General features: G+C 47.6%; 3 protein-coding genes across 5 annotated transcripts in view; all 3 read left to right on the forward strand.

Annotated features, from left to right (window-relative positions):
- LOC133347586 (axin-1-like) overlaps positions 1-3696 on the forward strand; it is a 31607-nt gene extending 27911 nt beyond the window's left edge. For all 3 annotated transcript variants that reach the window (XM_061559984.1, XM_061559985.1, XM_061559986.1), the window contains one exon: positions 453-3696. In XM_061559984.1, coding sequence (XP_061415968.1) covers positions 453-579 — 127 coding nt within the window. In that variant the 3' untranslated portion in view covers positions 580-3696. The remainder of the gene's footprint in view (positions 1-452) is intronic.
- A 2312-nt stretch (positions 3697-6008) lies between these two features.
- On the forward strand, positions 6009-9793 carry LOC133347399 (myeloid-associated differentiation marker homolog). The gene has a single exon (XM_061559646.1). The coding sequence runs from the start codon at positions 6185-6187 to the stop codon at positions 7058-7060; it is 876 nt and encodes a 291-aa protein (XP_061415630.1). The 5' UTR covers positions 6009-6184; the 3' UTR covers positions 7061-9793.
- A 9149-nt stretch (positions 9794-18942) lies between these two features.
- The window catches only part of TSC2 (TSC complex subunit 2), a 29949-nt gene continuing 25061 nt past the window's right edge, over positions 18943-23830 (forward strand). Inside the window, exons 1-4 of the mRNA XM_061559945.1 lie at positions 18943-19092; positions 20673-20821; positions 21872-21958; positions 23085-23195. Coding sequence (XP_061415929.1) covers positions 20687-20821; positions 21872-21958; positions 23085-23195 — 333 coding nt within the window. The 5' untranslated portion in view covers positions 18943-19092; positions 20673-20686. The remainder of the gene's footprint in view (positions 19093-20672; positions 20822-21871; positions 21959-23084; positions 23196-23830) is intronic.

A 23830-nucleotide genomic window follows, 5' to 3' on the forward strand; every position in this document is an offset into this window, starting at 1 on the left:
TATACTAGGCGAGATGTTGACATCTTGCCACCGCGGTGCCTCAGAGGAGAGCACATGAAGGGGGAGTAGAGCAGGGTGAGAGATAGGCAAAATGTCCACGATGGTGAAGGTTACCTTGTATTTGATCTGGGGCATGATTGGTAACCATCTGAGGGATCCAAATACTGGGCCAATGTGTTTATGATTCACGTGAACCTGTCCTCTGCTGATATTCCTCGTGTTGTTCTCATCAAGGCTAATCTCCAATAGATACAAAAACTCCTAGTGCAAGAAATGTCAATGCTCAATAATTAATTGTTTGGCCTAGGTTATAGTAATGATGATCGGATAAGTGTTCAGTTAACAAATCTCAAATCTGCTGAGCGGCAGTTTGAATGCTGAAACTAATCGCCGAGGCAGTACCGAATGAACAGGTTGCTGTTGGTTCAAGTGCCCCCTTGTGTTGCCTGCAGGTATTATTTCAGGAGAGCCAGCGGCGAGTTCGACTGTGGGTTTGTGTTCGAGGAAGTAAGAGACGACAACGCCGTTTTGCCAAGTTACGAAGGCAAAGTCATTGGGAAAGTTGAGAGGGTGGAGTGACATCAGCAAAATAAAACGTCTGGTTTTATTTGGAGTGCTGTGCCCACGTGTGTGTGTGTGCGTTACAAAACCCGGCGGCCCGAGTTCAATTCCAGCCCACGGCCACAACCACTAGGCAACCATTGTCGACTTCTGTCAAAGTTGTACTCGTTTGATTGACCACGTAAAAATTATGTTTAAAATATTTTATTTTTATACACACACGCAGAATTGTGTTCTTTGTGTAATTTAATTTATTGTGGTTGACATATGCACATGGTTACATACTGGGAGTGTTTATGGACAGATCTAGCATGTGGGTGTGCGGTGGGTGGCACTGCTATTTTATAACCTGGGGGGAAAACTGCTGCGGTTGGGGGCATGAAAGGAGTTAGGGAGCAGCGATTGGAGGTGGGGATGTACTGTGTGGAGCAGCTGCAGCTGTCGAGATAGAACGTGCTGCAGCCTCGTTGAGGATGGACATAGCTTCATAATTCCGCCTCTGTTTACAATGCAATGTCTCCACCCACCCCTTCGGCTACAGCGTCTCTCCGCCGAGCGGTGCCATATTTCGCTTGCGCAATCTTTTGCGCGTTACATTTTACGTGAAACTTAATACAAAGCACATTCAATTGAGATCTTCTCTTCGAAGGCCGTAAAGTCTGCAAACTCTTTTTTTACTGGGCCTCGTTCACACGTAAATGCGCCGTCGGGGGGGGTGGAGCAAGTGGCGCTGCGGTCAGCGCGCGCTGCGCTGTCGACCCGGCGGCGGACCCGCGTGCGATTTCCAATCGCGACCATCATCAGCGGGAGAGTGATATCTTGAACGGGTCCTGGGCGTCCCTCTTCACCAGTCCACTCCAGCCAGTGTGCTGCAGCGCGTGGTCCAATGATCCCCAAGACCGACACGGCATGGGGAGGCCGTCATCTAGCAGTGGACTGGCAGAGGCGCTGTAAAAAAGTACGCTGTGTATGCGGTACGTGTACCTGTGCATGCGGTACGTGTACCTGTGCACGCGGTACGTGTATCTGTGCGTATATACAAACGCCGTGCAACATACACTATTGGAGGCAAACATCAGCTATTTGAAAACAGGTTATCAAAAGAACACGTGATTTGTTTATTTATTGTGTATATATCGACCCCTTGCGTTCATAATATTTCTGAAGTTTTACATAAATATACCCATTTAATCCCAGTAACCAATGATATACTCTTTAATAGGTGATTAGGTGGAAAGATTTGTTTTAAATCCATTTTTGTTTCACAATCCATCTTATTTGTGTTCTAGTTGTATGTGTTTCTATTTAACGGTCTAGGCGAGGAAGTCCATGCAAGGATCAATGAGTTATCAGAGATATTTTTCCTGTTTTAAGGCGTGACATCTTCAAACTTAACTTTTCATTGAACGAGAGTCGGGGCGGCGTTAGTCCTTATACTGTTGGTTGGGCTGCTGGCCACACGTGAAACAATTCCGCACAGTGAGCCACATTTCGTTTAGTGCAAGACACGCGCGATGGATTGATAACGGATCAGAGACCACCCCCCCCCGCCCATTGCAAATCAGTGTGTTGAGCCTTTTTTACCGCGTTGCACAGCTTAGCGAAAGCCGAGCGCCTGTCTTATTTCTACCTGTCGGGTCCAATCGCATCTCGGCTCAAATTAACTTGGTGGGGCAGTGCTCAACTTTGGTGGTGGCCCTGAACCAGTGGTTCAAATTCCGCATTCCTTCGATGACTACTGTTACTGCTCTTTAGTTTTTATGGTTTGTGCTGCGTGGCTCTGCGATGTGTTTTCGGGGTCGTACCGCGTGTTGTTCGGAACGACGTCCGACGTTTCGCTCCACGTGCTGCGAGCTTCTTCAGGAAGCGTTACTGAGCAGCCTACGATCTCTCAAACGTCGGATATATTGTGCCGAACGCGCGTACGACCTGGAAATCAATCGGAGAACCATGACGGATGTTGACTTTGTACAAAATGGTACATGTTATCCATTCTGTTGGGATGACAGATTAAATCAACCCTCAACTGAGAATTGAGCTGACCACCCTTTTTATTGTGTGTCAAGCACTGTGAGTTCCATTATTTTGGACGTGACATTGCAGACACTTTAAAGACGCGGGTAATGATAATAAGATTTGTTTTTTGAATTCGTATGACGTTGCATAAATGCCTCGGCAACTCAAAGCGCCTTGTATCTCATCTCAAACATTCTAATTGCGCCCCCACTGGCAGCTGTCCTTATGGCGGCAAAATGAGACCCTGCGTCTACGTGCAAGCCAGTAGGCGGCGAAGATTGCGATGTGTAATCCCGATTGAGTCATTTGCAGGTAATCATTAGCGTAATCACAAAGTGGCGTTTTATTTAAAGTTAACCAATTTCGTTTTGTAATCTCCCCCTTCATAGTAAGGGAGAAATTCTTGTAACGGACGTGGACTGTTAGAAAACCTGGCTGTTAGCTTCCCCGCTGAGATGGTTCATTCGATTTTGCGTATGTGTAGAGCCATCGACTGGTTCCATAAATAAAGACCATGTTTTCTTTAACTAGATCATTACCGTCAAACTGACAGACACCCAGTGTGTGTTAGTTCTGAGGGTGATATTGAAATGTTGACCGAGGAAGTTACCCAATTCGTCGAACTTTCATGCTTATATTTACTGTAGTAATAAAACAAACTGCTCATGCCCAAACATCTGTCACTGTTACACCTGCTCTCGTCAAAATGTGAAAACGTCGGCAATAATTACCTCTCGGTGTCTGATTTTCACAGATTGCACATGTATTATTATCCTTACCCGGAGATGAATGAGGTATTATTGATGCGTGATACGTTCTTGAGTGTCTTCTGTGGTTTGAGATGCTGTACCATGAGTGTTCTGCTTACACCTTTTAAGAGTTAATGTTTTCTCAGGGTTATACACTGGTTGGCATTGCTGCAGAGAATTAATATTTTTGGGGAGCATTATTTTAACGGTGATAATTGGTGCACGTTGATTGAATGAATTCTTTATATTTGCAGCACTTACAATCTTAATATTTGTAAATAATACAGCGTTTCTTCTATTTCATGTAGATATTGTAATTACAGTATTTCATGTCACTATACCAATGTACTGTTCGTGTTTCTGAGCACTTTTAAATAAAGGTTTATTTCATAATCGTGTAGTATTGACATTTTTACGGTTGACTTTTTCTCAAGTTTATTTCAGTTGTGCCACTTTTGCAAATGTATGGACATCTCACCTCCAACTGGTGCCACTGGCGATGTTAACGACCGTACTACATTTAACCACAACAACGACCACATTTAAGTGTGTTTACTCAGGAAAACGTCTGTGGCGATGGAGTGTGCTTGTAGCCATTCATCATGCACGTGGATGGAATCGTTGGGGCAACATTAGTCCCAACGTCCCAAGTTAACTGGGTATGGGTTTTGATTTAAAGCTTTCGTGACTGCAGGGATTCATATTTTTGGTTCTTTCGGTAAAGTCACGTAGAAGGGAAATAATAAAATGATTAAAATATAAAACAATACAATTCTCATGCCGTTTCGACTGCAACACCTGATGGTGATTTCTTGTGTTGCAGTAGAAATGGCCCAGGTTCAAAATATTACTTATTAAATGGAGGCCACGGACTGCGCCACGGAGTTTTTAGCGGTAAACAAGGTACCGTGTTGACCGGGTAATACTTCGCGCTTCCTTTTACCCTACCGGGTAATTCTTCCGAGCTACCTTTACCCTACCCTTTACCTTACCCCTTGGCATGTCGACACCTTTACCCTTTTACCCGGTAAAAAGAGTAAATTACCTTACCTTGCCGAGGCCGACCCTCGACCTCGACTGTACACCCCCTTCGACCTTGAGCCAGACAAGGCGGTGGTAGGAAGAATGTACAATGAAGAATAAACAACGGCGGTGGTGTCCTTTGGGTCTTTCGATAAAGTCACGTAGATAGGTTGAAATAAATAACAAAAAAACGACGACGTTTCTATCGCAACACAAGCAGGTCGTCATCAGGAAAAGGGGCATTGGGAAATATTTCACATTGATTAGAATGAAAATGTCCTGACTTTAGATCTGTGGTTCTTAACCTGGGGTACACGCACTTTGGGGCCGTCCATAAATGACGTTACATACCTGTGGGGGGGGGGGGGGTCAGACATTTGTGACGATGTGTGACGAGTAGGGGGGGGGTTTGACGTCACATAAAAATGCACAACTTTGAATAGATATAGACAACACGTTCTACTTAATTAAATAGACTTTTTAATAAATGTTTTCTCCTACAACTTCAGAGTGCAGCGCCACATTAAATACGCGCTACAATGACAATAGTTTAAAGCGATTTGAAGCATGTTTAATTTTCAAAATGGAAATATGGTTTTGTGTGGGGGGGGGGGGCAGAGCTTTGTGACATCATATTTGAGGGGGGGTCTGACTTTTTGTGACGCCGTGTGACGAGGGGGGGGGGCGTCAAAAATCGTCAAAAATCGCGTGACGTCATTTATGGACGGCCCCTTTTTGTGGGTTGCGAGATGCCCTTTCTGGGGGTGCGCGACATACCACAATGTTTTAAAAGGTAGATCGAAATACAAATTAAGCACGGGCACGTAAGTACAAATATTTAGTTTCATCTAACCGACGTATTTACAACATTTCCATGTTTTAACGATTCAGAAGCAAAGGGGTGTAAGGCTGCAGTAAAGGTTAATCAATACTGCTGTAAAGGATGACATCCAACGAGTGTGCATTGCAAGATGTTCTCTACATTGGACTGTTCCATGAAGGCAGCAAGCTAAATGGTGCAGAGCAGCGCACGCTTTCAAGCTTGGGCAATCTTCGCGGAACACGGAGCCAAAATAATCCCAACTTAGCATGTGCGACCCAGGGAGTTGAGGGGGCCGGGGGGGGGGGGGTGGAGGCTCACGGTTGCTGCTGCCGTACCGCGCCACCACCAATTGAGAGGGTGGGGAGGTGGCAGGATGGGGGGCTGGATCGGCCACTGAACGGCACGGAGGAGGGTCCGTCTGTCCTAGTTTGCGAACGGTGAAGTTATTTTCTATCATTCCGAAAATGTCACGTCTACACGCCTGGTGCGCACAGTTGAGAAGCACTGGTTTAGAGAACACCGTATGGTGGCCTAATGCGGTGGTGCCCGACGTTTCTGGACCAGTGCGACCACTGTGAACATTCAAAATACTTTCACGGACCAATGTATGGTGTTTTGTGAAATTAATAATCTGCCACAGTCACACGGACCACTTACCAGGGTTTTACTGAACCACAAGTGTTCCACGGATCACAGGCTTGGGGGGGGGAACCTGCATCTGCCAAATCAACGTTTGTCAAACAGAAGAATGCTGACTTACCACCGAGACGAAAATAACACGTTGCTTATATTGCAGCGCACATGGTGCAAGGTGCACCACCGATTGCTTGTCTACCAATCTCGCTGTCACACGTTATCAGTGCATAGCAATATACCGCAATCAAGGCACACAAACCCCGATTTCTCCACTTCCCATATTCAATCACGCCAGAGTTAAACCTCAACGACGCCTGAAACGAAGCGGATCACCTGTGGCCTCGTCTCGTGGCGTTGGACATTCTTTACGTTCAAAATGTCGCAAGTAGCCTTGTGGGTGCTGAGGATTCTGGAGATGGCTGGAACGTGCACAGCCTTCAGCCTGCTGGTCCACAAGGGGGGCTGGGGCGAGCACAACTACGGACACTTCTGCATGGCCGTGTGGTGCATCTGCTTCATCCTGAGCACGATCGTGATAATCGTCGAGATATCGAGATTCTACAAGAAGCTGCCCTTCTCCTGGAGCGACCTCACCATCACCATCTCGACGTGCTGCTGCATCATGCTCCTCCTCGTCTCCATCTTGTACCCGGTGTTTTTCCTCAATGGAAATAAAGTCACCGACGAAGTCAAAGGCTTCAGGATCGGGACCACGGTGGCCTCCTGCCTGACGACGCTTGTGTACGCGGCGGAGGTGGGAGTCGCACGTCACACTGCCGACGAGATGAATGGCTTCATGTCCACCATCCCGGGCATCCTCAAGATCGTGGAAGCCTTCATTGCTATCCTCATCTTCTTGGTGGTCGATGATAAAGACGTCTACAACACGATGCCCGCCAAGGAGTGGTCCATGGCCGTCTACTGCCTCTGCTTCATCGGGTCCCTTTTGGCAATTGTTGTGGCCATAATCAAATGGCCAATTCACGGATTTGACCCTCCCGTGGACAAAATCATGTTGGGATTTGCGGCATTTGCTGTCGTCGCATATGCTTCTGCTGTCTTCCTCTGGCCCATTTATTCTTTCGATGGTGCCTTTCAAGTTGCTGAGAACTCAAGACCACTCAATTGCCCGACCGAGTGGGGTACATGTAAATATGACGACAATGTATCAGTGACTGTAGCTACTTGTTTCAATTTCATTGTTTATTTAATAGATCTTATCTTGATAACCAAAAAGGTACTTAAGCGATAACCTAATTATCGCATACATTTCCAAACTCGAATTATATACCAACGTTTTTCCCTCTGCATATATGTAGAGGACTTTGATTGCGTGAAATTAGCATGCTCATATTTGGATGAAATATTTGTACAATAATATAAAATAATTGGTTAAGTGTATGTATGTGCGGTCACTGCTTGCTACATACATTGTGGTTTTAAATACGGAAGTCTCTAATAAAATTTTAGTTTTGATAAGAATTTATTACAATGTGGACCTTGCAATGTGTTTATTTTATAGACTAAATGATGCCTCCTCCTACGTGTTCAGGCAGACGCATTAACCACGTGTCGTCCTGGTGCTGGCGTGCGATAATTATCTGCATGTTTCGCTTAGTACAGTTTGTCTTTTAAATACTGGACTAATGTAGGGGTGAGATTCCCCGGTATACAGTATTGCATCTTTTTTATTCTTAACAAAACCCCATTATTTCTACGAATACCAGCTTGCAATGCTATTAATACGGACTTTTATGTTTTAAACATAGCAAGGAATAAATATACATATGCATGCATGGATTCTGTAGCTCCAATATCCATTTTGTCCTTGGGGGCACCACGGTGGCAGGATGTTAATGATCTCACTTTGTATATATGGAGTTTGCATGTTATCCCCATGGTCGCGTGGATTTTTCTCCGGGACCTCTGGTTTTTCCCCTCACATTTAGAAACATGCGTTTGGAGTGTTTGGCTGCTATACATTTCCACGTGATAAGCCACTTCGTTGAGCTATCATTTGTGGCCAAGTCGTTTCTGAAAAACAGCTATATAGCTCAGTGGGCCTTACCTGGTGAAATACAAATAGTAGTTAAATATAGTAAATATTTAATTGGCAAAAGCAACGTGAGGGCTTTCAGCCATGCAACGAGAATGCGTGAGATGTCACCAATAGGCAATGCGCAGACGTGGCATACGATGCCATTACATTACTGGCAAGGAATAACCTTTTAGCACTGATTTCATCACCAAGTTTTGGGCAACGCTTTGATCAATTTGGCCAGGCTTTCTCTAGGATAAGGCCCTAAAAGTAACGTACCTTTATACTTATCTTTTGTTCATATTGGATCATCTTTATGAAAGTTAGCGTGCACCCCCTCCCACCCCATCTCTTCGCCCTCGATCGACAGACGGATGGAGAGAGCTTAATGCATGTTAAAACGGCAATATAAAAGAAATGGGGAACAAAAACACTGAAACCACCAATGATCTCAAGTGACTTCGTGAGCAGCACGAAACTGGGACGGCCTGGTGCGTTCCCTTTGCGCGCAGTGTGAAGACACTTCTAACAACAAGTCAATAATAGTTTGCACATTGTACAAATGTTTCTCTTCGCGGGTCAATTAGTAGTTATTTTGTTTATTTTCATTTTTAGGGATAGCCCCCCCCCCCCCCCCCCGCTAAACCCCCTGTGATATGCAGCACACGGTACATCCGCCCACGTTATTTCGAGGACACACTTTAAGGGATGATTTAAAAATCGATAAACTCCCGAAGGAGTTGACCCTCTTACAACTCATGATCACTCTACCTACGTTGAGTATAAAATAAGAGCACGTGGAATGTTGTTGTTGCTTATAATATGCAAATAACGTGTAGTCCAGGATAACAAAACTAATCGTGCATTAACTACTTGACGGCATAATGTACTATAATAGGGCATTGCTTTTGTGTTCATCCTGTGTTTACCCCAATTGGATGAAGGCCTCCCCACATTGTTTTTAATTATGAGGGGCGTTTGACAAGTACAAAAGCTGGTCGGTGTTGGTTGTTGAAGGGGGATGTGCCTGGACTGGATCGGCATGTAATTTTTCCACTGATGTTCACCATGATCAAGAATTAAAATCTCGTCACCATGTTCACAGTGCAGTGCGTAAAACAATGCACCATGCTGCTCTACCTTAGGTAAATAATTGTAATAGCTGGCATAATGGTATTGTTTAAATATTTCAGTGCATGAGTTTTCTGAAAAAGAAGTCTTTAATATCTGGTGAGGTTTTTATTCGGTAAATAATTGCCATTATATTATCGTTATTTTGACAATACATTATATTATTATGAGAATTTCAGTAAAATGTTCTTATTACAATTGAAATGCGCTTCTCAAATTAGTTTTTTAAAATGTTTGTTATACACATCAGTGGGGTGAAGTCGTGTACTGTATTGTATTACAAATGCAAAAAAAAATCCTTTGTGTGTAGTTATAGTACGGATGCTTACAGAACTGTGTGCGATTCCATTAAAATGGTGTATTTACAATATTCAAATATAGGGTTCAGTTATGCCAAGTAAAGTAACAATTTTAAGTAATGTTAACATGTAATTTGCATTTTGATTTAAAGCTTTTGTGACTGTAGGGATTCATATTCTTGGTTCTTTCGCTAAAGTCACGTAGAAGGGAAACAGTAAAATAATAAAAATATAAAACAATTAAGCAATCATCATTAGGTGTGAAATCCACACCTGATGATGATTGCTTGGGTTGCAGTCGAAACGTGGTGAGAATTTTATTATTTTATATTTTTATTATTTTCCCTTCTACGTGACTTTACCGAAAGAACCAATAATAGGTGATTTGCATTCAATTTGTTTTGTGTCCATTTCGAAAAAGTTCATGTTAGTCTCATGCACCACAACGTAATTACACTTGTAAAGGTTTTTTTTAAAGTCTATTCCCATGCCCAATAAACGTCGGTATTTCCAATTGCTATAACTGTTATGTTTTACTTTGCAAAGAAAGTTTTAAATTATAAACGGTGTCACATCAGACCCAGAAAGTGAGTTAACACATTCCTACGGAGGGAGCTGGTAGGAACGTTGGGTTGCTCGGTCAATGGCCAGGGTCAACGGCGGCGTGGTGTATTCCGCAAATATGCCCGACTGAGGGCGGGCACAAGCCGGCGTGAGTAGGTTAAACGTTGAGTTTTATAAGGGCACCACGGGGTGACCAGCCCCTCCCCACCCGGCCCCACCCCTCCCACTCCCCACCCAGCCCCACCCTCCCTCCCCACCCAGCCCCTCCCCACCCTCCCCTCCCCACCCAGCCCCACTCCTCCCATTTTTGGATGCACGACGGACGGACACAAAAATCCCCTGTGGGCTGGTGGAACCAGGTGGTTCCTACCAGTATTAAGTTACAACCATGGTTGCTGCGAATGGTGATACTACAATATAATCGTACGATATAAGGTCCCCGACAATATTGTTAATTTTTTGCAAAATACCGTTTTGTTATATCGTGACTATCATGGCTTTTTACATTTTATTCATTTATTACTTTGGAAACAAGAACGAAGTAAAACAAAAACTATAATTAAAGATCTACATACAGAAAAGCCGCATTACCCATTAAAGTGGCACCTTTGCACAATGTTTTTCAGAGTAATCGACTACGTGAGGTTTATTCGATGAGATTATCTTAGTTTTGTTAACTTTTTCATTTTTGCTTGCGCGACTTAGGGCGTGTGCCTTAGATTATAAGTCTGTATACAGTTTGTGTATGTCCACGTGATAAGCCAATCAGTTAAGCTATCATTGGTGGCCAGGTCGCTTTGGGAAAAGAGCTATACACCTCAGTGAGCCTTATCTGGTAAAATAAAACATAGTTTTCGTTTTTTTATCTTATTGGAACTGGAAATACAGCAGAGTACACACATTATTCAATAAAAATTTTAAAATTTCAAAGTTATGTCATATCATGAAAAAAAAATCGTTCACAAAGTCGTGAACTTGGTGAATGGTGGACTTTGTGAATGGTAATTCGTGGACTTTGTGAATGGTAAGGTGGGTCGCAAATGGGGTATGACGCAGTTTCCGTGCACATTAATCGGGTGCAAAGATTCATTGCAGTTGAGAATGTATATGGCTTAGGCCTACAGTATTTAAACAATACTTGGACTACATGTGTAATGCGGTTGTAAACGGCCCTTCTGAGGTGCCGTCAGGGGGGGAGGAGTTAGGTCACGTGGGGGGCAGAGGGGTTGAGTATAGAAGGAGGGGAACCGGAAGAGCAAGGGGGGTGACGGGGAACCAGGAACAGAGGAAGGCCACGAAGGGCGAAGCGGGGTGTGGCGAGATCGCCACGAACACGGGGGGAGCGAGGATCGGCACCGTTGGCCAGCGGTGACCGACCCGAAGCAGCGAGGAGGCTGCAGTCAGCAGCGGGGCTGCACAGAGAGGGTGGGCAGCGGGTCTGCATATAGTGACAGCCAGAGGGTCTGCACATAGGGGTAGCAGCGAGTCTGCAGGGAGGAGGTTACAGTAGATGAAGCAGAGAGTCAGAGGGGAGAGGAAGCTATAATAGCAGTGAATAGCCGGGGGCTACAAATACAGGAGTTATAACAGAGTGCCGTGTGGGTAAAGACGTGAACCTGAATAAAGACACGAAGACAGAAAGAAGTGTTCGAGTCCTTTTATTACACTGGAGTCAGAAGTGAAACGGCATGGCGAAACAACTGAGGAAGAAGAATATCCCATCTCCGGCGTCGGCTTCATCATCGGACGACGACGATCTTCCTCCTGAGGTCGGCTTCACTTCGGCGGAGGGAGAGATCCGTGAGGGCCCGGGTGTGGAGGAGGTTGCCGCTGCGCCCGACCCATCTGCGTTGAAGGACGAAGATTTAAGATGGACCCGGATGGCGGAGCAACTGGCGACCCTAAAAACCGTCATCACGGAGTTGTGTGACCTTGTCACGCCAAGGGCGGCGTTGGAAGGTGATGGTGGTGATCGGCAGGAGCCCGGGTCGTCTTCGATGGCGCCGCCATCGACCACGCGGCGTGAAGACGCCATCTTGGGCGTGGCGCACCACGGAAGGCGGAAAGCCGCCATCTTGGGGCCGCCACGAAGATCGTCCGCCATCTTGGCGACACCGCGTTGCGACGCCTTGCTGAACTTGCCGCCGGAAGAGTCGGTGACGGACGGAAGCAGGCCAAGGAGCCGCAGTCGTCACCTTACAACTGTTAAGGAGTTCTCCATCGGGGGCGATTGGAGTGCGTTCGCTTGTCGATTTTTGGCGGCGGTACGAACGGCAAGGTGGACGGACGCCGAGGCGCTGGAGGTGCTTCCGACTCTCCTTGACGATGAGTCTGTTCGTTTTTTTCGCTCTATAAAAGCTGCGAAGAAGAAAACATTGCGTGGAGTGTTCGACGAAATGGCGGACGCGTACGAGCCACCGGATGACGCCCATCGCCGCTTCGTGCAGCGGCAACGCGCACCGGAGGAGTCGCCTGTAGCGTACAGGGGCGCCGTGCTGGAACTCGCGATGGCCGCTTACCCGGAGACGGAGCCTGACCTGCTGGAACCTCTCATCTTGGGGAAGATGTTGGAGTTATCCCGGGATCTGGGCATTCCTATGCCGGCTTGCGGTCACGAGAAACTCACGTCCCGGACCGCGGCTAAGTGTTTGGACGCCCAGTTCAATCTCCGCCGCTGGAAACAAGTCACGGCGTGGACGGGCGGTCCTGTCGTCGATGGGGGGGCCGTAGGGTGGGACCCTACAAAGGCCGTGTACGTGCCGGATGCGACCGGCCCAAAGGAGCTGTCGGCCGCCTCCACTCCGTGGCCGGCTCGAAGCGAGCCGGGGCCGCGGGCTCCGCCGCCGGCGCGGCCACGTCGGGACGGGGTGCCTGCTGCGCGCCGACCCGACGTCGACTGTTTCCGCTGCGGCCGTCGGGGCCACTATGCCAGGGACTGCTGGGCCCGGGTTCCGGGGCCGCCCCAGCAGGAGGCCTCGATCGCGGACGTCCCAAAGAAGGACCCTCCGGCACAGGCAAGTCGGTGCGCACCAGACACCCGGCAAGGCCTGACACCTCACTCATCGCCGTTGTTGTGCGACGCGGATGTTCTAAAATATGGGAGGCCAGTATCTGCGCCTTGTCGCTCGATAACGCAGTGGCGTAAGTTGGCTCGGCGGGTTGTCGCGGCCACTACAGGTTCGTCCACTGTACCGGGGTCGATCCAAGGGGTGGACGTGCGTATTTTGGTGGACTCCGGGGCGTCCGCGACCATTATTTCGGATGTCATATTCCATCTTTTGAACATCCCACCGGGGGCCGTGAGGCCGGCTTACGCTTCCTGCATCGCTGCGAACGGGGGTAGTATGGGCATCGTGGGACAGGTGGACGCTAATATTTCTATCGGGGGGGTCTCGGCCTCGGGCGTTGTGTTAATTTCGAGGTCCCTGGCGGTTCCTTGCTTGTTGGGCACGGATTTTTTGGCTAAGATGCCCATTTTAATTAGAATCAATGAAAATTGCATTGAACTGCCAGGGGGCCGCAAATTGGCGTTTTTACAGTCCACCTGGGGGCGACCGGCTCCGGTTGCCCAGGTGCAGGCGTTATCGGAAGTTTCAGTTGATATTCCACCTGGCTCGCAGATGCTCATTCCCCTACGATACCGGAAGCCGGTTCCGGGTCGGCAGAGTGCTTGTGGAATTTTGCTGTCGCCGTCCGCCGCTGTTACGGGCGGATTGGCACTGGTGGGGGCGCAAACCATTGTCCGTCCGGATCAGCGCCCGTTTTTGCAGGTGTTAAATGCGACTTCTGAAAGCGTGTGTGTGCCGGCTGGTACCGTTGTGGCACACGCCACTACGGCGTTTACGGCTCAGAGTGACATTCCGGACGGGGGGCTGGTGGGTGGTGTTTCACACGACGGAGGGGTGGACGATCGTTGGATCGCCGAATTATGTGCGGAAAATTCGGCCCTTTCCGCTGAGCAGCGTTGTGCGATTCATAAATTATTAGCGAGCTATTCCGATGTGTTTAGCTCGGACGATTTGGACTTGGGACGCACCTCGCTGCTCTCTCATCACATCGAAACGGGGGACGCGGCCCCTATCCGCTTGAACTCGCGTCGGATGAGTCCGGCTGAGCGTGAGCACGTTCGAGGGGCAGTGGAAGACATGTTGAAAGCGGATATTATATCTCCGTCTAATAGCCCGTGGGGTGCGCCTGTCGTGTTGGTTAAAAAGAAAGATGGTAAATTACGATTTTGTGTGGATTTTCGGAAGTTAAATAAAGTGTCGGTGGCAGATGCGTATCCCCTGCCGCGTATGGACGATTCTCTCGACGCCTTGTCAGGGGCTAAGTTTTTTTCAACGCTAGATCTCTCTTCGGGCTTCTGGCAGCTTCCCCTTGACGAGCCCTCGCGGGAAAAGACAGCGTTCCGTACGCCGCAGGGGTTGTTCCAATTTAACTGTCTGCCGATGGGGTTGAATGCAGCCCCTGCCACCTTTCAGAGATTGATGGAGTTGGTATTGACGGGGTTGCAGTGGGAGACATGTCTCATTTATTTAGATGATATTATTGTCTTCAGCCGCACATTTGATGAGCATTTATTGCGGTTGGAGGCCGTTTTTGCCAGAATGCGTTCTGCTAATTTGAAATTCAAGCCTAAGAAATGTCATCTACTGCAACGTTCCGTTCGATACTTGGGACATATTGTTAGTGCGGACGGGGTGGCCACGGATCCAGAGAAAACTGCGTGTGTCCGGGATTGGGCAACCCCCGCCACGGTGGGTGATGTGCGTCGGTTTTTGGGGTTCGCCTCATATTACCGGAGGTTTGTTCCGAATTTCGCTACTATCGCCAGGCCTTTGCATCTCCTTACTGGGAAGGGGCACAAATTTGTGTGGGGACCGCCGGAGGAGGCGGCGTTTCGGAGCCTGCGCGACCTACTGGCTACTGCGCCGACGTTGGATTATCCGGATTTTGAACATCCCTTCATTCTGGATACTGATGCGAGTGACACCGGGATTGGGGCGGTGTTGTCCCAGTCAAAAGGTGGTGTTGAGCGTGTGGTGGCGTACGGGAGTCGGGTTTTGTCTCCCGCGGAAACTCGTTACTGCGTCACTCGCAGGGAACTTTTGGCTATTGTGTATTTTCTCCGCCAATTTCGACCGTATCTGTACGGTCGGTCGTTTATTGTCCGAACGGACCATGCGGCCTTGCAGTACGCTCTTAAGATGGACCAGCCATCCGGACAATTGGCGAGATGGCTGGACACGTTGCAAGAATTCTCCTTCCAAATTCACCATCGGAAGGGTGTGCGTCACGCTAACGCGGACGCACTGTCCAGGTTGCCGCAACAATCCCCTTGTGCGTGTGCGTCGGGGACGCATAGGTGTGGACCGGCTCAGCCCCCCCCTCAGCCTGTCGCGCGGGCAGTGGATGTTCTCGAACCTCCGCTTACACCGGGACCGGTTGAAGGGGGACCGGCTGACGGGATTTTGCGTCTTCCAAGGTCTGTGTGGATTCGGGAGCAAATGTTGGACGATTCTTTGGTGTCGTTACGGAAACGAACGGAGAAGGCGGGTAAGGAAGTCGGTGCGGGTGGTAATTCGGAAACTGCTCTCCGAGATGGGTTACTGATGTGGAGGGAAGGGATACAGGAACACTGGCGTCTCGTTGTGCCTGCGTCATTGCGCTATGAGTTGATTAGATCTTTGCACTGTGACACACTTTTACACCTGGGGGTGCAGAAAACCCTATTGACGCTGCAACGAGACTATTATTGGCACGGCATGACGACGGATGTCGTCGGTCACGTTCGCGCGTGTCCCGATTGTGCCCGCCGTAAGCCGCCTAAACATCCATATGTTCCGCCGATACAATCGATTAAAGTATCTCGGGTTAATGAGTTGGTGGCGTTAGATATTTTGGGACCCTTTCCGCCATCAGCTAAAGGGAATAAGTATTTACTGGTGGGGGTGGAGTACCTCTCTCGCTGGCCGATGGCCTGGCCCTTGCCTGACCAGTCAGCGGCGTCTATCACGGACGCCTTTCTATTTGGGTATGTAATGGACAAAGGGGCTCCGGAGAGGCTCCTTACGGATCAGGGACGTAACTTTTCGTCTAAATTGTTGGGGGAGGTGTGTGCGGCTCTTGGAACTAAAAAGATACGGACGTCCCCCTACCACCCGCAAACGGATGGTATGGTGGAACGGTTGAATCGGACTCTGTCCGCCATGCTGTGCCATACAGTCGGGGAAAACCAATCTGATTGGGATTTGCATATCCCTGGGGTGCTTTCGGCGTATCGCATGACGCCGCACGCGGCTACTGGATACTCGCCGTTTTTCCTTATGTACGGCCGTGAGAACGTGCCGCCGATTCATGACCAGTTGGGAACCGGTGCGAGGGGGCCTGTTAAGCCTCTTCCTGAGTATATTAAGGACAACGTTCGGCGTGTCGCTGAGGCGAGGGAAAATGCCCGCATGGCTACTGCCAAGGCTCAGGCCAGGAATGAGCGGTGTGCCCGACGTTCAAAGGGGGAGTGTCCCTGGAAAAAGGGGGACCTGGCCTGGCTTCATTGCCCACAGGTGCGGCCAGGTACATCTCCTAAATTACATCGACCTTGGCAGGGTCCGGTCCGCCTCATTGAGGTTCCCAACCCACAGTCGGCGCGTGTTCAGGTTGGTGCACGGCGTTGGTTCGTGCACACGTCCCGGTTGAAGCCATACATTGCCCCACGGCCGGATGCGTCATCTCCCCAAGTTGCCTTGCCGGGGTCTGTTGCTGCCGACTCGCCCTTGCCTGTGTCTGCTGACCTTGCGAGAGCGCCTGTCGTACCCTTCACAGACAAGCCGGCCGTGACAGCGCAGGGAGGAGGACCTTCCGCTTGTGGGACGCCGACCGGAGCCGCAGAACCCACGGGACCTGCAGCTCTTCCTATCCCTCCGCGGACGCGAGTACGGGATGTTTCTGGACGCGAGCGGGACAGTGGCGGGCCTCCAATGGCGACGGAAGAACTTGCGCCCGTCGCCCCTAAAACCCTTCCACGTTCCCGCTCGGCGGGTGGGCCGCCGACCGTCCGGGACGGCCCGGCTACCCGTACTCGCTCGAAATCCCTCACGTTTCGTTAGATTGTGTTGCGTTGTGTTATTGTTATAATGTCTTCAATGCTTCGTGTCTTTTTGCGTGTTGGCCCTTTACACCCGCATTGCTTTTCAGGTTGCAATTCAGCCGAGGTCGGCTGGATTTTCTTTAGGGGGGAGGGTGATGTAATGCGGTTGTAAACGGCCCTTCTGAGGTGCCGTCAGGGGGGGAGGAGTTAGGTCACGTGGGGGGCAGAGGGGTTGAGTATAGAAGGAGGGGAACCGGAAGAGCAAGGGGGGTGACGGGGAACCAGGAACAGAGGAAGGCCACGAAGGGCGAAGCGGGGTGTGGCGAGATCGCCACGAACACGGGGGGAGCGAGGATCGGCACCGTTGGCCAGCGGTGACCGACCCGAAGCAGCGAGGAGGCTGCAGTCAGCAGCGGGGCTGCACAGAGAGGGTGGGCAGCGGGTCTGCATATAGTGACAGCCAGAGGGTCTGCACATAGGGGTAGCAGCGAGTCTGCAGGGAGGAGGTTACAGTAGATGAAGCAGAGAGTCAGAGGGGAGAGGAAGCTATAATAGAAGTGAATAGCCGGGGGCTACAAATACAGGAGTTATAACAGAGTGCCGTGTGGGTAAAGACGTGAACCTGAATAAAGACACGAAGACAGAAAGAAGTGTTCGAGTCCTTTTATTACACATGTAAACATCACTTTCAGCGTGGTAAAAAAAATTGGGGGAAAAAGTTTCGAGAACCCATTTACTTTCATAGCATCCGTGTAAATGTGTAGCCTTCTACATTACAGCCAAGGCAAAATGTTTTCTACTATTAACAATTAATGACACTGTGCTCATTTTCAGCTCTGAGCCAGTGGTGAAAAGGGTTTACTTCCCACAAAGTGGTACCTATTTTTCCACCACTTGGGGATGATGGGTTGATTCAACCTCCTGTATTTGGATTCACAACCTTCCAATTCGGAATCCTCTAAGAACCCAGGGAATATGGAACGTTGGAACAACGTTGAACGAACGTTTAAGTGGCAATACGTTGCATCTTTTCAATGAACATAGTTATAATCAAACAATCAGCAAGGTCTATGTTTGAGCATAAACAATAGCCAATTGACTGAAAATTGAACGAAACAAGATTCAACTGAAATCAGATGTTGTGCACGGTGATGACATTGTGTGCACGTTGCTAATTGGACTTGGAGTGTAATTAGGCAAATGGGTTTATGCGATTTGATTGGAAATCGCTGAATGGGGCCACACGGCGCGGAACTGCATCATCAAGCGATGATGCCTTTTGTGTTTCAATTTCTCTCCTTCCCTGCCCCCCCGCAACTCCGATTTGGCACGGCTTGGCGACGTACGGTGCGAAAGAAGTTCAACATACGGCACGTGCATGCCACTGAGCCCCCCACCACTCTAACCTGACGATTACCAGTTTTGTGTCACCCCCCCCCCCTAGACACAAATGAACCGTGATTACAAAATGTATCACTAGCTTTAAAAACAGGTTTGAGAAAAGATTCTACGAACGATTGAATGTAAGAACTAAATTACATTTTCTATGGTTCGTTCGGTAAAGTCACGTAGATAGGAAAAAAATATATAAAAATATATAATTTTTAATAAAAAAAAGAATTTTGTTTTAATTATTTTTGTTAATAAAAAAAGTTTATTATTATTATTATTAATATTTTTATTCTATTTTCTATCGACGTGACTTTACCGAAAGAACCATAGAATATGAATTCCTGCAGTCACGAAAGCTTTAAGTCAAAATTTAACGAAATTACAATTAAAAGAAGAAAAAACAAAAAACCTCTCATCTGGCAACACTCCTCCCCCTCTCCCCCCGCCCCGCCGCGTCACGTGACCCCCCTCCCCACCCCCGACCCCCTTCTTCAATAACTACAATCGATTCCACCCGAGTTAGTCACTAACCCGTTACCGCAACAAGGAATCGATTCCTCTGCTGTCTCAGCTCCGCCCCCCACCACCACGGGCCACGCCCCAAGGGACCGCGGCCCCGGAATTGAAAGTCGCGGCGGCCGGACGTGCCGAGCAGAGCGCCTGGCAGGGCTGAGGCCAGGCTCTCGCTTTCTCTCTCGCTTGCATTGTAACAATCTTGCTCGCTCACTCCACCGGCTCTAAGTCCTTCGCTTTATCCTGCGGCCTCGTGTCAAGTGAGTCGGGAGAACGCGCCTTTTTTTGCGGGTTGCATCGCGGTTGCACCAGGATTGCACCAGGCAATTGCCAGCTTTGGTGACAGATGACCCCCCCCCCCCCTCCTACTCCAGTTGCATGCATTGGCAGTGGGGGTGGTTGGGTTGGGTGCGTTGCACCTTGGCTGGATTCCATAGTTTGGGTGGCGCAGTTGATTTGCGTGGTGGTTCCACGGAGGGGGCCCGCTGCGAAGTTGGCGGAGTTTTCTCTTGAGTGGCTCCGTGGTGGCACCAGACTCGGCCACTTTTTGTTGTGGCAAAGGTGACGACTTTGGGGGGTGGCACCTCACTTTGGAGGGCGTAGGTTGGCACAAGTGGGCCCGCTCTCCCCCCCATGCGTGACCCTGTGTGGCACACGGGGAGGGACTTTTAGTGTGGCACCTCGAAGGGGCCTCAAGTGGCACAGGTGGTGTTGTTCCGTGCATGGTATTATGGTCCAATTGGTGCAATGGGACCTATGTGTGCCCTTGGAGACGATGGCATTATTTTGGTCGGCATTACATATGGCCATGTTGGTCCGAGAGAGGTTCGCTTGAAGGGTTTGATCAAAGTGGCCAAGTGCTTTCGTTGAGCCACTTTTCTAGAGTATCTTTTGTACAAGTTCAGCTGCCAATTCTGGGAGCCCGATACGGAATATTTGGCGAGAGGCTAGGTATTGTGCCCTTCAACAGCACTTGCCAGAATGGATACATTACTTACACTTTCATCAAGGTTTTTGGGTTAGATCGCGTGAGTATAAATATCGTAAGCCTCCACTAACCGACGTGGCCAGTAAGGTTTGTCACGTTAACAACGCGCCAATTATTTGCTACTTCAGCCCACCGGTGTGTTGGAGAGTAAATCCGCAACATTTACTAATTGTTGGCTGTGTCGGTTGTTGGAGGGTTATGATACATTTATACTTACGCAATCTAACCGAAAAAGCTCTTATTATAAATAATATTGGTCGCGAAAGCCTACGTGTTATACTTTATATTTATTTTAGTGACTTGCTTACCTTTCTCTGTATTTTGCACTTATATTGTTTTTCTGTATTTTTTGTTGTAATTTGTTGAGCCGCCCCGACTGAACGTTTGTGAAAAATAGCTTAATAGCTCATCGGATTAATCGATTCTGACTTGACCTGTGTAATCCATGTCCCCATATCCGAAGCAGCCCTGGATCCACCAACCTTGGTGTGGTGTCTGTTTCAAGGGTGTAGGAGCAAGCGGTGCTAAGATAAACTAGATTTGACCAGAAATGTACATGTTACATGCTGCACACAGGCTATAAATGGACCAACCCTCGTTCGACTTGCTGTAAAATGGGGTGGGGGGGGGGAATAAATTGGGATCCCACAAAGAGAACGTGCCTGAGACGGTGTTCTCTTGATAAAAATGGAGCGATTAAATCGGCTTGCGTGAAGATGGATTGCAACGTGTCCAGTATTGTGGTGGCATGCAAGGCCTTCATCCGGCAGTGAATTGACATTGGCTGATGATGCGGGTATGCTACGAAGCGGCTTGCATAATTTCTCGTGTACGTGTGTGGTTTCTGTCTAGGTTAATTGGTCACAATGTCGAAACATCCCACCAAAGATTCCTTAAAGGATAAGGTCAAGAACCTCCTGGGACTGGGACAGAATCCGCATGTCAAGGACATACCAGATATCAAGCCTGTCGAGTTCATCATCACGGAAGATCGCCTCCGGGTGAGCGTGGGGCCATCTCAACTTTTGCTCGAGCAGACTTGTTATTGCTTTTCAATCATCTGACCATGGAGCTTTTGTTAGTGTTGTGAGAGCTTGACAACTCGGCATGTGGACGGATGTTATAATGATTCCCTTGGGTTATTTTTCGTTCATCCCCATGGCGTTGAACAAAACACAATCCTGTGGAGGAAGCTGGTAGGAACGTTGGGTTGCTCGGTCAATGGCCAGGGTCAACGGCAGCGTGGTGTATTCCGCAAATATGTCCGACTGTGAGGGCGGGCACAAGCCGGCGTGAGTAGGTTAAACATTGAGTTTTTAGGGGCACCACGGGGTGACCAGCCCCTCCCAGCCCCTCCCGGCACGGACACAATAATCCCCTGTGGGCTGGTGTAACCAGGAGGTTCCTACCAGTATTAGTGCTACATTGTGGGAAGGCAGCAGTAGTCTTACAGAAACATTGGTTCCTACCACAGGAATGTGGAATTTTCACCTTTAGCCTGGCCACCAAATGGAACATTTGATGCTGAAATTATGCACTCACAGAAGACTTTTGTGGTTCAAGGGAAGTGTAAAAAAAATTAGTTTGTTTCATGTAGAAGGACAGATATATTAACGAGATGTTATTGTCTGCTTATTTATTCTGTAACTTTGTCAATAACGATGTTAATGATTCTTTTGTGATTTTTGATGGTCACAATTAAATGATCAATGTTGTGGTAATGTAGCACCTAGTTGCTGCAAGGGTCACATAAATCAATTGCATACAATGTTTGTGAATAATAACTAAGCTCTACTTGCATGCAGGATCCCATGGATATTTCTATTTTAATCTGAATTGATACATAGTTACTGTACATGGTTCATGAAAAATGCATTCATTTTGATTGTCCATTCATTTTAAGATTATGGATAATGCACTTGTGTATTGTTGCGGTCCCAGTAAAAAAAAAAGTGTGTATATCAATCTGTGCCTAGTGAATGATGCTGTAGACAGTACTGTGCAATAATTGTTTTTCAGTAACTTTAAATGTAATTCAATTCTCTTTGCAGGACATGAATGCGGACAATGGCTTTAGTAACAGAATTAAAGCAATAAAAGAAATGTCCGACCTTGTTAAAACCAAGAGACTGGAAGAGGTAAAGGATTAATTCAAGTCTCTCACTCTCTGAGAGCTATCTGTGGTGTTCTTATCTGGGTTTCCCTTCTGTCTTTCAAATTTCACAACTGGACTGAAGACACGTGCCACCTCACTATCCTTACTCTAGTTCTCTCTTGTTGATACTTTGCATCAAAGACCTATGGCTTCTGCTCCGTAGTTATGATTAAATATTTAAACATGATATTTGAAACTGTATTGAGAGATTACTTTTACCATAAAACATCACTTATTTTGCAGCCACTCGACAATATCAGGATAAACATAACTGGAATTTTTTTCTCCTGCTCCAAATGTATGTCACCTGTGTTCCTTCCATGGTTATGTATTGTTTAATATATTTACTTTTGGATTCCTGAAAAAAATACTTCGGACTAAGTGAGGCTTTCCTGAGTAGGCGTAATAAAATAAATTACATGGATGGTACTGGCTGTTTTTGATGGCTGGTATCGATCAGAAACGTCATAAATATTGTATCGGTATCAGCCATATTCAATTGCGATGCTACTAAGTGGCAGTCTTTCTGCCGGAATGCCACGCTGGACTCGTGCAGCCTTGCCCAGCCAAAAATTCCACAGTTCCTAATCGTTCTTGTTTCTTAGAAAATAATTATTCCAGGCTAGGATGATGTGAATTGCCCAGCTCATACAGCCACCACCAATACATGTTTTTGAGAGACTGTAGCAACACAATTTTTTACAATATTCACTTTACAATTATGAATAAACGGTGAGAAGGGAGGAGATTTAAGTCAAAGGGGGTGTTTATTTGTAATCTTTCTGCTTGTGTATGTTGGCCCTGCAGCTGTCATGAGACTGTGATATTGAGCTGCTGTTATTGTGATATGTTGGTTCGGAGTTGGTGCACCCAGCAGGCAGGGATTGGATACAATTACCAGGGTAGGGAAGGGCTGTGAAAGGTCTGTCTTGTCAATGAACGGCTCAATTTTTCATATGGGAAGCAATGTGTGTTTATCTTTATGGTATTCGTTATGCTGATTGTACATATGTGGTGAGGAAAGTGTGCTTTATATTCGTTCAGACTTGCTAATTTTGCCACCTTGAAAAAGATGACTTCGAATGTGTTTTTGCTCTCGCCTGTCTCAGCATGCAGTGGAAGCTCTGTGGTGCACAGTCTCAGACCTGCTGATGCCTGAGCAGCCTGCCGAAGCCAGGCACACAGTACTGTCTCTACTCAAGGCTATCATTCAAGGACAGGTATGGGAAGGGCACCGACGACTGGACGTTGGCAAAATGAATGCAAAACTTTAAAGTTATTACGGAGCTGGCACACATTTCAGGTGCTAAATAGTTCTCACGTTTCTTTGAAAACCTTTGACTCTGGATTAGGTTTTTTTCTACATTTCATAATCCAAGCAGGTATATTACTTTTTGCAGATGATACTTAACAAGCATTATGATACGATTTTGCATATTATAGTGCAACACATTACAGTATAAATGTTGTGAATGTCGATATAACTTGGATCTCCAGACAATGTGAAATGCAATGTGGCTTTATATATAGATACATTATTCTTCCAGCCACCAATTAGTATTTAGGTATTCGGCCTTGCCAGGTTATAGCCATGTTCACTCTGCCTTGGAGGACTCTCTGATTATGGTAGGCCTATATGCACTTGTTTGGGGTACAGAGAGATGGGCAACAGTAAGATGTAAAAAATAATTGACCCCAGACTGGAGGTCAAAGAGTATTGCTAATGCCCAAGACTCAATTGCAAGCGCTGCTCCTGCTGTATTTGTAAGTTTTAAGTGACCGTTAACATTGCTTTTACGTGTTAAACAAACATGATTAAGTAATTATTCTCTCTGTTCATTGCCCTAATTGTTTT

This window comes from Lethenteron reissneri, chromosome 26 (genome assembly GCF_015708825.2).
Source record: "Lethenteron reissneri isolate LAM-NWPU_2019-01 chromosome 26, ASM1570882v1, whole genome shotgun sequence".
In the NCBI taxonomy this organism is placed as follows: domain Eukaryota; kingdom Metazoa; phylum Chordata; class Hyperoartia; order Petromyzontiformes; family Petromyzontidae; genus Lethenteron; species Lethenteron reissneri.

Coding starts and splice junctions, on each gene's coding strand:
- LOC133347399 (XM_061559646.1), top strand. CDS start 6,185: ATGTCGCAAGTAGCCTTGTGGGTGCTGAGGATTCTGGAGATGGCTGGA.